Consider the following 11,182-nt stretch of genomic DNA (forward strand, 5'->3'; position numbering starts at 1 on the left):
AGGAAATGTCACCTTCCCCCTGATGGTTTTCCTACTTGGAGTACATTTGGTAGGACAAAGAAGGAAGCTTTGGAACTGGTATCCCTAAGCTGGAGTCACAAACTTAGAGAAAGCCCTGGCTTGCTTTGCTTGTTCCCAAATGCTGAGACTGAGCTGTTGCTCTCTGAAAGGAAATCCAGTGTTCCTCCTCTCCTCTTGGAACATCAGTGAGTAACAGTAGATCTGACACCCACAGAGATCCTACAGGATTTTTATGCCAAGAGTTTAGAAGTGTCCTGTGGTGCCTGCAGACTTCTGCATCACCAGCACGTGGTGAAGCCCTTCCCACACTCAGCAAACCATTTAGTTGATGTGCACTAGAGCTTCTTGTAGCTGTCAAGAACACACAGGAATTCTCTGCACTCCTCTTCTTCAGCATCAGTAATTGTTTTTTGCCTCCTCTCCTTTTTTAGGGGGCCAGGAAATAGTCCAGGTGACTGTGGAGAAGATGGTAAGTGAAAAAAATAAGTGTACTTATTTACAGCGGGTAGCATGGCATGTGTAAACCTCAAAATGTCTTTCCTATTGCTGCAGTTGATATTTTCTACCTAAGATAGGGAAAAATGAGAAAGGATGTGGGGGAAACATTATGATCTGCCTGGACTGTATTTTAGTTGATAGGTCTGAAGTAAGTTGTGTGTGGAAGATTCTCTTAAAGGGTAGAACAGAGTTTGCTGGAGGAAAGGTCTGAACTTCTTTAGATCTTCTATTATCCAAACTGGTACTGCTGAAAGAAACAGTTCAGTGTGTGAGAGACTTTAAGGATTAGTTGTGAAGCATTCAGTAAAGTCAAAAAGTACTTAACATGGGGAAAAAATCCATTTCCATTGTGCATTTCTCCAAAATTGCACTTATTTCAGGAAAAGGGGAAAATATTGTTAGCTAAAAGAAGTTTTCTTACTCCTTTTTTAGAAAGAAAGTCTGGGAGGCTGATGGAACATGCCTTACTCAATGACGAAAGTGAGTGAGTGAAGTCTTGCTGCTGAGGGGGAAGGTGCCTTTCTGGGTGGGAAAAGAAGAAAACTGCTGGGAATTTTGTGGATTCCAGTTCCAAGGGATCTGTAATTACTGGCAGAAATGCTGGGTTTTCTTGAATCCCCGGAAATGAGGGGTTGGACAGATAGCCATGCCCTTGGGCAGGGGTTGTTCTGCAGAGCTGCATTCCCTGCTGAGATAAGAGAAGGATCTTTATTTCCAGTAGGACTTGTGTGAGATGACAGCTGGAACAGACAGTTCCTTTGGGGCTCTGGTACACAGGGATTGGCAACATTTCCTCAGTCCTGTGTGCCAGCCTGCCCAGTAAAAACCTGGTTGAAGAGGCAGTGATGATCTAAGGACTGACCTCGGAGCTGTGGGAGGCAGGTTCTGGAGGCTGTTCCCTGGGGAGGTGGAATGTGGTCAGGCAGCTGCCTGAAAGCTGATTCCCTTTGGCTCACTGCTTTAACTCTCTGCTTTCCAGAAGTGCTGAAGGAGATCCAGAGTACTCTGGAGGGGGGCAGAGGGTGAGTATCAGCCAGCTTTTCTTCTTGATGACTTGGGCTGGCAGGGGAGGGCAGCTTGAGGTGACAGCAGGGGAATGCCCGCTTGATGGCAGGGATCCTTCTGCTGGAATCTGGTCACACGTGCATCCCACAAGCTACCAAAGGGCAATAATGAGAGGCAGGTTCTCTTTCACATGCTGTCCCTTGACATTTTTTACCAATAATGCTTTGTCTCTTTCTCTCCGAAAAGCAGGAGAGATCACATTCCCACATCCCCAAGGAACAGGACTCTGAGTATTCGCATACAGGTTTCTATTTGTGTCAACCCATGCTGATCTAAGGGCAGGCCACACGGGCTAAGGTGGTCAAGGATGGGACTCTGGAGTTTTAATCCTGGCTTGACACTGTCCCCTGGATGTGTTCAGTGTCTCTGCTCCCATTCTGTCTGTACAATAGAGCTGAGCTACCACCACGGCTGCGGGGCTTTATCTCATCTCCCTAGAATGGTCAGGGGCTACCGAGTGCAGGCAAAGGACTACTGTCTGCAATGGATGCAGGAGGCTTGGTGGGACTGGTAACTGCTGGTGTGGAAGGATCAGTGACTGCCTGACATGCTCTGCTCTGTGCACTTCCTCTGGACACTACCTCATCCTGGTGGTCTGTCGGCATCTGGGAGTGGATGGGATGAGACTGCACTGCAATAAGGAACCTCTTCTTGTGTCATTGCAGGAGCTATGCAGAAAAAAATTCGGCAAGAAGTCCACTAGGACACGGACTAAGTAATGGAGGAGGTAGGTGAGGCTAAAGATATTTGAAATGGCCAAAGGAAGCAGAAAGTGGAATGAAATTTCTTAATAAGTTTCAGCTTATTTCAGTGCTTTGTGCAGAACTCTGACCTGAATTTCCGGGGTGGGAATCTGCAGGCTGAGTGGTGTGTGAGCACTATTCAGCACTTTCCATGCTACACCAGTGGGAAAGGAAGAGCTAAAAATCCTTTGAAGGCTCCTGACTCTTAGCCTTATCACAAAGTGAGCTGGTGAGGTAGCCAGAGCTCCCAGCAGCAATCTGAGTGTATCAGCTCATTAGCTCTCATTAGCTTTCACTGCCTGCCTTTTCAAACGGCTTTTGCATTCTTCCCTCCTGCAGCAGATTGACCAGAGCTCGTGGAGGAGTCGTGGCATTGGACTGAGTGCCATAACACTACTGACTGGGCAAACCGTCCCTGGGGAGAAGGCACAGTGCTCCCAGCAGCCAGCCTGGGGAGCTGCAGCTCAGTGCTCCTGCCTCTGCCTCCCCTTTAGTGCCTCTTGGAGACCTCTCCTGCTGGAGCCTGCCTTGCTTTAGGACAGCAGTGGATGCCAGCTCTGATGCACCACAAGCCTCTGAATACACCTAACATTCAAATGTTTGCACATTTCTCTTTTCTACTGGGCTGGGTTTTAAATTATAAATGTTTTACTGCCTCGGTGCAGGATTTTAATAAACGCACACTGTTACCTCCAACAATTATTTTTTGTACATTTTTTAAAAATCTTATGGGTATTTCAGTTTTAACAGAAACAATTTAGAAATTTACTTTAAGAAAAAAAACATTAAGTAATATATGCTAGATTCCTGTGACTGCTGTATGTGGTATCTGAATGAGTAATTTTGGGGTTTGTTTGTTATGGTACTGTTAACTGGCTTTATGGATTTGGGTAGAATCTATTTTTGTAGCCATTCAAATTGGAGGAGAACTAATTGAATTTGATTTTTGTTTCAACACTACATTGCTTTTTTTTTGGCAATAAAACTCTGAATTCCCTTTTGTGATCCTTGTCTCCTCTCATATCTAATCTGTCCTTCAACAGCTTCTTTTATATTGCCCACAGAACCCTGGGAGAAGGTGGAGCTGCCCTCTGAGCTGAGGGGGGCAAAGAGCACTCCTGGAGGCGAAGGAAGGTGGTGGATGGGAGGAGCAAAGTGATTGTGTCACCATCCTGCAATCCATATGGGATGGGGATGCCAGGAAAGGGCACTGGTTCAGATCATAGTCCCTGGAAGGTCATTGCTGGTTTATCCTGAATAAATGTGCATGACAGCACTGAAGGGAGACAGGATTGATCTGGCACTGCTGCTCTGCTCTCTGCCAGTGCATTTGGAATTGAAGCTGGTGAAGCTCTGCAGAGAGCAGTTTGGTCCTCTTCAAAATTTCTTTCCTTTATCCCTGAACCCAACAGCACTTTTTTTTCCAGCTAAGAAAAAGAACAAAGCATTCTGAAATGTCTCTACTGTAACTTGCTTGTAGCACTGTGACAGCCAGTGAGGAAGAACTAAATCCTCCTGGAAAGGAGCCGAGTTGCTGTCCTTGGCACACTTTGGAAACCTTTCCTTGGGAGCCCTCTGGTTTCAGCCTCTCCTTGGGAGCCCTCTTGATCTTCCCAAGCAAGGCTGAGGAATCCTTTCTTACCTACAGCACTTGGATGGCACATTCTGTTCTGCAGGGAAAAAATGCTTGTAGAGTTGCTCTGCTGGTGCTTCAGGCACCCTTCCTTCTAAAATTATTAATACCTCCTTTGAGACCTAATTTATTGCTAATGAGGTTTTAGAGAGCCTTCTCTTTCAGTTTCCATTTCCAAAGTAGTTTTCACTTCCTTATTTTGGTTTGCTTCATTATTTCCTTGTCTCTTGCTGCAGGACTGAAGTTGGCAAGGAGGTGTCCTGCTGTTTCCACTTCTTGTGCCAGGCATTGATGCTGCAAATTTACAGGAAATTATGGTTTAATCAGCAACTTCTGAGCTGCTGTGACCGTGTGCATGTGCATCATCCTGGTGCACCCAGCTGCTTCTTTCTGCTCCTCACAGATTGACTCATTCTAAAGCCTTTTCTGAGTATTTATTTGTTGGCAGGCTTGGGAGAAGAAATGTGACAGTCTTACTCAGAAAGGGCAGAAGAAATTTATTATCTTCTCCCTGTTTTCATCCACATAACTTGAAAAACCCAGTAGATCCACTGGAATAGTGAAAGAGTCACAAAAATGCTATTTTTTGTAAACCCTGAAGTGCATTTAGATTCAAAACCAACAGAAAAAAATAAAAATAATCCAGGCTTCTTACTTTCTTCAGAGCACAAGCCAAACTACAAATGGGATTGAGTAGTTTAGGATATGTGCTATGGCAGATTTTTTTTTTTCTAGCAGAGTTTTGGAACTGAAGGATTCACTGGAACGAGATCTTTGACTTGTTCTGGGCAGAGACATTAAGAATCCTTTTAGAGCTCCTATGCCTAAAACATGGGAGAAATTGCAAAGGGACAAAACAGGGCAAGGCTGGAACTCATGAATTGTGCTTTCAGTTGTGTTCTGAGTTGAGCAGAAAGGGATGGAAAGGCTTGTGACAGAATTGGGGTGTATTTTTTGTGCTGTCAGAAAACGAGCAGCAAGTAAAATTGGTGATGGGATGAGATGATCATGAGGGGTGGAGCCTTCAATGAATGAATGTAAGCAGCTTTTGAATGTAGTGGGGGGAAAAAAAATCCCTTTTCATCTCTTCCCTTTCAGGAACTGCCTTCTGAGCCTTGTGGTTACTCCTAGCCTGCCCCTCAGCTGACACTAAAAATAATGGCCTGCTTCTGATCAGAGGATTCAGCTGCTGCCAAACCCCTCGAGTTTTGTGCCTACCTCTGCTTTTCACTTGAACTCCTTGTCTGGGATCTGACAGAAGTTTGCTGGCCCTCTCCAAGAGCTGATGCTTTAGTTCTTGGGAGCGCTCTGAGGGCTCATTGGCCCTTATTGAGGTTATTGCCAGTCAGGCCTTGGCAGTGTCTCCCCCTTCTCCTGCTTTGTGCAGCCTCACAGGGCTCTGGCACTGGGAAGTGTCCCTTGGCTGCAGGACCAGAGTTGCTGTTCACACTGACTTGAAAAAATCCTTCCAGCAATGCTGGCACAGCGTTCCCTGACCCCCACAGACCTGCTGCTCTGCAGAGGGGACAGTCTTGGATCACAACTAAAAACAAATTTTCCACATCTGAGTACACATTGGGTCCCTAATATGGGATGCTGTTTTATAGAGGCCTGGGCTTTAGGTCAAATGCTTTCTGGTAACGTGAGCTCTTTTATAGGGTGGTGTGTTTGCTGCCAAAATTCTCTACTCCTAGAAAAGCTTGGCCTGGAGCTCTTTTTTTTTTTTTTACTTTTCAGTAGTAATACGTGCTTTCCTCAGATGTTTAGGACTTGAATATTTGCAGAATTTGTCTAACACTTCTATTAGAAGAACATAATGTTGGAAGGAAAAGTGCTTTTCATCTTGGTCTTGAAGCCTGAGGCCTGTCTGGTTAGTGAGAGAATGAATTTTTTTTTTTACAGCTTAATTGGTCTGTTTCTTAGAATATGGCTTGTGTCTATGGCAGCTCAAAGGATTTCATGCCTGGGCTGTGGTCCTGAATTCAGCCTCCAAACCACTGCCTATGTGGCCTCATGGGTTGGGATGTCTTTAATAGGAGCAGGAATTTGTATGGCTGAAAGATGAGACAGACTTCAGTGTAAAATTGCTTCTAAAACCCAGCAGTCCTTGCTAAGCCACATTAGACTTTATCTCTTTCAAGCAAAGCCCAAGGTTGTGTTGCAGCTGTAGCTGATTCCCTGGGGTAAACCAGGTGAAAAAATTCTTTCAATATCTGCCACAAGCCCTTGGTCACAGGAAGGAAACTCAACACCTTCACTCACAGCACAAGCCCCAAGTGCTTGGGTCATTCCTCAGCCTCTTCCTCCAACATGATGATGATGATGGGGGTGTCTGATGAGCTTTCTGGGTTAGATGCAGCTCTCCAGAGGACCTGCAAATCCCTGTGTGAAAAGGCTGCTGTAGCAGTAGGATGGTCCTTGAGATCATCCTGGCATTGATTAATTTGCTGTTGCCCAGGTGGAAATGGCCTCTCCCAGGTGTGGTTTTCTTGTAATGAAACTGATGTATGACCACACTCCTCATTTCCATCTTGCCTCTCGTGCCTTTTGTGCATGTTGGCTGATCCATGGGGATGGAGGGATGAGTTTGCCGGGAACACAACCAAGACAGGAGAGCTAAAAGGCTCCTTGCACTTGTGGCCTGTTTCAGTAGGGAGGAAAACAGATTAAAATGTACTTTGAGGCTCTTCCTCAGCTAAATGAGTAGAAACTGATCTCTCCAGCTCCTTGTGGCACAGCTCTTGTATGCAGAGCTAAGTTATATGTTAAAAGAGTTTTTTGGCAAGGGAGCCCTCTTTAAGATGGATGGGCTTGAGTGTGTGCTGACAGCATCAGGCAGGGTCACCCAAGGCTGGAAGGACCTGTATCTCCAAGGGCAGAGCCCAGCCTGCCCCTGACTCCTGCCCTTCAAAAGACAAGGATCTCTTCCTCCTGTTTGCTCCTCTGGCAGATGAGTCTGTGCATTGTGTGCTTATTCCTACAGACTCTGCACATTGTTCATTTGTTTAAGCCAGTCTCCTCTGCTTATGTTTAAGGCAGGGTCTTCAAGAAATGAAGCTTCGATTCTGCTCACACTCTCCTTCCTTAAAGAGAACTTACCTGTATCAGATTGCTGTGCTGAGCCCTTGAAAAGCAAGCTGAGCTCCTAATAAACCCTAATTGGCAACACAAGGACGTCTCTGAGCTATTGAACATCACCCCAAAAGTCAGATATTGCAGCTCAAGCCCTGATGGGGTAAGAGTCCAAGGAAGCAAAGACTATGGCAGGATAAGAAAAGGCTTGGTGTTATTTCTTAGGCAATAAATTGAGACAAGAGGCTTCAGCTATAGCTGGGGGAGCTTTATTCCAAACTGCAAGTTAGCCACAGGAATGGAATTTGGGAGAGGTGTTTTTCAAGGGTGTGATTGTCCTGTAGACAAACACATCCTCCTGACTTTATTGTGACAGAGATAAGAACAGATGAAATTCAAGAGGTATCAGAGTCCTTAATCAGTTTGATTACCTGTGATCTTGTCAGTGCTGTGGCAGTTTGCTCGAAGTTCAGAGCTGGTGACATTTGCCTGTACTTTAATTACAGGAAGATGTTTTATATGTAAATTAACAGTAATGAGGATGTGAAAAAAATCCATCTCAAGGAAATTCAGTTCTGTCAAGGTAGATCCATGAGGCACAGTTCATGGAAAAAATAAAATTTAAGCATTAAGTGATAGTTACTTACTATGGATTGATTTAATCTTTAAAAAAGACTGATTTAATTTTATACTTGAATTACTGAAGCTCCAGAGCAGGTGGCAATACCTCAGCCCTAAAGGCTCCTGAAGCCCTTTGCAAAGAGCAGTGTCAGTCCAGGCACTGGGATTCCTGTTGTGCAGCATCCAGGGTCCATCCTTAAAACACCCTGTTTTGAAATTGGTAAGTGATACTTGAAAATTTCAAAGTGAAATGAAATCATGTCATCTCTCTGAAGAGCTTTGCCCTTTTAAAGCCTCAGACCTCAGATTGGATAGAAACCACTCCTGCTCCAATTCATCTCTGTTAACCAATGTTGCACAGGCAGACTCCTCCTGACAGTTCTCTGCCCATTCAGCTACTCAATACAGGTTTGTTTAAACCACTAAAAAAATCCTGTTTGAGGGTAAGATTTTCAACTAGTAACTTTTAGTGCACAAGAAAAGTGCCCATTTCTCAGTAACTGAATTCAAGGCATGAATTAATGTATCAGAACTCTGTGTGCCTCATTAATTAATGACATGGGATGCAGGTTCCATTAACCTGGTAGATTTTCTTTGAGGAGAAGGAACAGAAGGCAGCTGTGATCACTTCTTGTTCAGAAGACTGACCAGGCTTGATTCTGCAGGTGAACTTGCTCACTGATGTGCTTGCTTTGATCTGCTTATGCACAGGAAGAGCTTTCCATTGGGATGTGTCCTGCATGGAAGTGGCTCAAATTCTAGAAACTATTTCCTTGTCACAGTGATATCTGGTGAGAGTGATTTATGTGAGGATCTCTCCTGGGCACAGGGAGAGGTGAGACCTCTCATAAAATGAAGAAGGATTTATCTACAGAAGATTAAGGGAGTTAAATATCTGCAGTGGAACGGAGCACAAGATACAGGGTAGTTAATATTAAACGAGAGAAAATGTTTGTCATCCTGTAAAATAAATGTCAAGTTTTGGAAGCAATCACCTTGAGAAGAGTCTTTGAGTGTTTTCAAATGCCTGGCTCAGCAAACAACTCCCAGTTAGTTTCAGATCTTCAGTAAAAGCAAAATAACAGTGCCTCTGCCTCAACTGTAAAGAAAATATCACAGGGCATAAATAATGTGAGTGGCCCAACATCTCATGAAAGTTAAACTTCCACCATAAGACAATGTGCTTTTAACAGAGCCTCTGGCCAAGCTTCCAAACCAAACTTTCCTCCAGGTGCAGTGGCCTTCCTGTACCCTCCCCCTCTTTCCCTCCCAGAGTTCAGGAGCTCCAGAAGAGTTTCACCTTTGTGGCCAAGGTCTGTTCTGCCCTCCTGTGTTGCTTGTTCCTGTTCCCTTTCTTCTCTTGATGTACGTGTGTGCTTTTAAATTTAATTTCTAACTAACTAATGCCTTATGATCTAGAATAAGGGAATGACCAGCAAGGGCAATTCCAGGCAAACAGGCCTCTCGTTTAGGAGGAAGCTCAGCATGAGGAAGCTCAGCTTACCTGGAAGATCAAATTGCACCGAGGTGACCACCAGCACTGGTGCAAAGGAAACAGCTGGGGAATACAGAAACGCTGGAAGGAAGGAGCGGCCCCACAGAGTCAGCTTGGCTGTAACATGAGTCCTCACCCTCAGCTGCCTGATTCTCTCTACCTTTATCTCTGCAAGTTTATTAGAATCTGCTGGGGATTTTCAACTACCTGGGTGTAATCATTTCAGTCTGCACAATCTGACATTCCACTTTGAGCCTTTGATTTGTGCTTTGGGAGCTCAGCTGCCTTCTGCAGAGCACTCATTTCCCACGGGAGAACAGCCCTGGGGCTGTAGCCCACCCCCCACTCTTAAAAAGCCTCTTGCTTTCATGTATAATTGGGTGGAAACCCAGTTTAAATCCAGGGGATTTCACTGACTCAGGAATTCTCCATCAAACCCATGGTTCCCAGCTATGCAGAAACAGGGAAGGAGAGCAAGGACAGCTCATTTGAGGCCACCCAGGTTCCTGGGTGTGCCCAGTAAAAATAAAGTACAAACATCACCTCCTGATCCCAGAGCAGCACAGGGCACAGCAGCAGTGAAGGAGCAGGGGGATGAGCCTTGGGCTGTTTCTGGCAGCTGCTGGCACTGCTCTCCAGGAGCTCACTGGTGCTACCAAACCAGGACTGGATTCAGTGGAGGCTTGCCTGGCCTTGCCTCCTGGGTTTGCTCCTTTTAGACACAACCACAGAGGTCACCCAGGGGATTAGAAGGGAGAAGTCTGAGCCCTATCTTAGCACAGAGTCCTTCAGCTCACCCAGCTCAGGTCCATCCCTGCCCAAGCCTGGGGCTGTCTCTGACCCCTGGGCTGGCTGCCTTGCAGTGTAACAGGATCATCCAGCCCTGCTGCACTGCAGACAATTGGGCAACAAAATGCTCCTGAAATATTTAAGGGGGCTGTTTTCAAACCTATGTAACTTAATTGTTTTGGTTTCTCATTGCAATGAATATTTTATTTGGCTTCCTCGGGTTATGGCTGGGGAAGAGGCCCTTGGAGACCTTTTGGCTTGTCCTAAAATAGCTGGAAGAAAGCAGCAGAGCCCAGTTTGAAACAGTGAGAGGTCAGGAATGAGAGGTCAGGAATTCTCCCTCAGTAGCCTGGGGTACAGGATCAAAGGAGAATATTTGCTGTCAGTATGAGGCAGCATATGATATGCAAGTAAGAGTGGAGATATTTTATATGAATGCAGTGGGTGGTGGGGGGAACAAGGAGAGATACATAAAAAAGAGATATTTTTAGACAAGTCTTACAGGCTTCAGGGTCCTGGCTGGATTGTCAATTCTACTTGCTGTGGAGTCAAGCCAAGAGGAGACCCTATTTACATGTTTAGGGGGTTTATATTAAGAACAGGTGTTCTTAAGAACAGCTTTGACCAATCTCTTTACCTGAGCTATTACCAAGCAAACAAGGTGGTTGTGAATTCATGCAAAGTGTAATGTCTCTGATCAATCACAGCCAGTTTTTACTCTTTTATTTGTGTGATTTAGTGATTTTTAAAAATTGAGTTATCTTTTCATGTCTCTTTTATGCAATAGCATCAAAAGCTTTTCTTCTATGTAATTGACTTAAGAATTTCCAGTGTAAAGGTGATTCTGATTTTTTATCACTCTCTAATAACTTTTAAAAATCATAGTGGCTGAATTCTGGCTGAAAGGACCTGGTGTTTTGCATAAATGAATAAATCTTTAGGAAACTCCACTATCCAGTCTACTTGGGGATCTGGAGCTGAAATGTGGAAGGGTTTCATCTTTCCTGGTGCTTATCTGCCTCTCCCTTAACGAGATACGAACCAGGGGCCAGCATCTTGCCAGGAGCTCTTTAAAAGGCAAACAAATGTGTTCAGTCTGTGCAGAGTGTTCAGGTTAGAGGTGCTGGGACAGCCAGGCTGGGTGGGGAGGGAATATCTGCACCAGTTTAGCCTTTCCTCTCTCAGGTAGCTCAGAGCAGGCAGGAGTCTGAAGTGAATGTGATCAGCGGCTTCATCTCAGCCCTC

At 45.1% G+C, this 11,182-nt stretch overlaps 1 protein-coding gene across 1 annotated transcript in view; it reads left to right on the forward strand.

The window, feature by feature from the left end:
- LLGL2 (LLGL scribble cell polarity complex component 2) overlaps positions 1-3,275 on the forward strand; it is a 33,259-nt gene extending 29,984 nt beyond the window's left edge. The window contains exons 22-26 of the mRNA XM_084218506.1: positions 453-490; positions 952-999; positions 1,499-1,541; positions 2,250-2,311; positions 2,667-3,275. Coding sequence (XP_084074632.1) covers positions 453-490; positions 952-999; positions 1,499-1,541; positions 2,250-2,311; positions 2,667-2,674 — 199 coding nt within the window. The 3' untranslated portion in view covers positions 2,675-3,275. The remainder of the gene's footprint in view (positions 1-452; positions 491-951; positions 1,000-1,498; positions 1,542-2,249; positions 2,312-2,666) is intronic.
- The last annotated feature ends 7,907 nt before the right edge of the window (positions 3,276-11,182 follow it).

This window comes from Fringilla coelebs, assembly GCF_963513975.1.
Source record: "Fringilla coelebs genome assembly, chromosome: 19".
Taxonomy (NCBI): domain Eukaryota; kingdom Metazoa; phylum Chordata; class Aves; order Passeriformes; family Fringillidae; genus Fringilla; species Fringilla coelebs.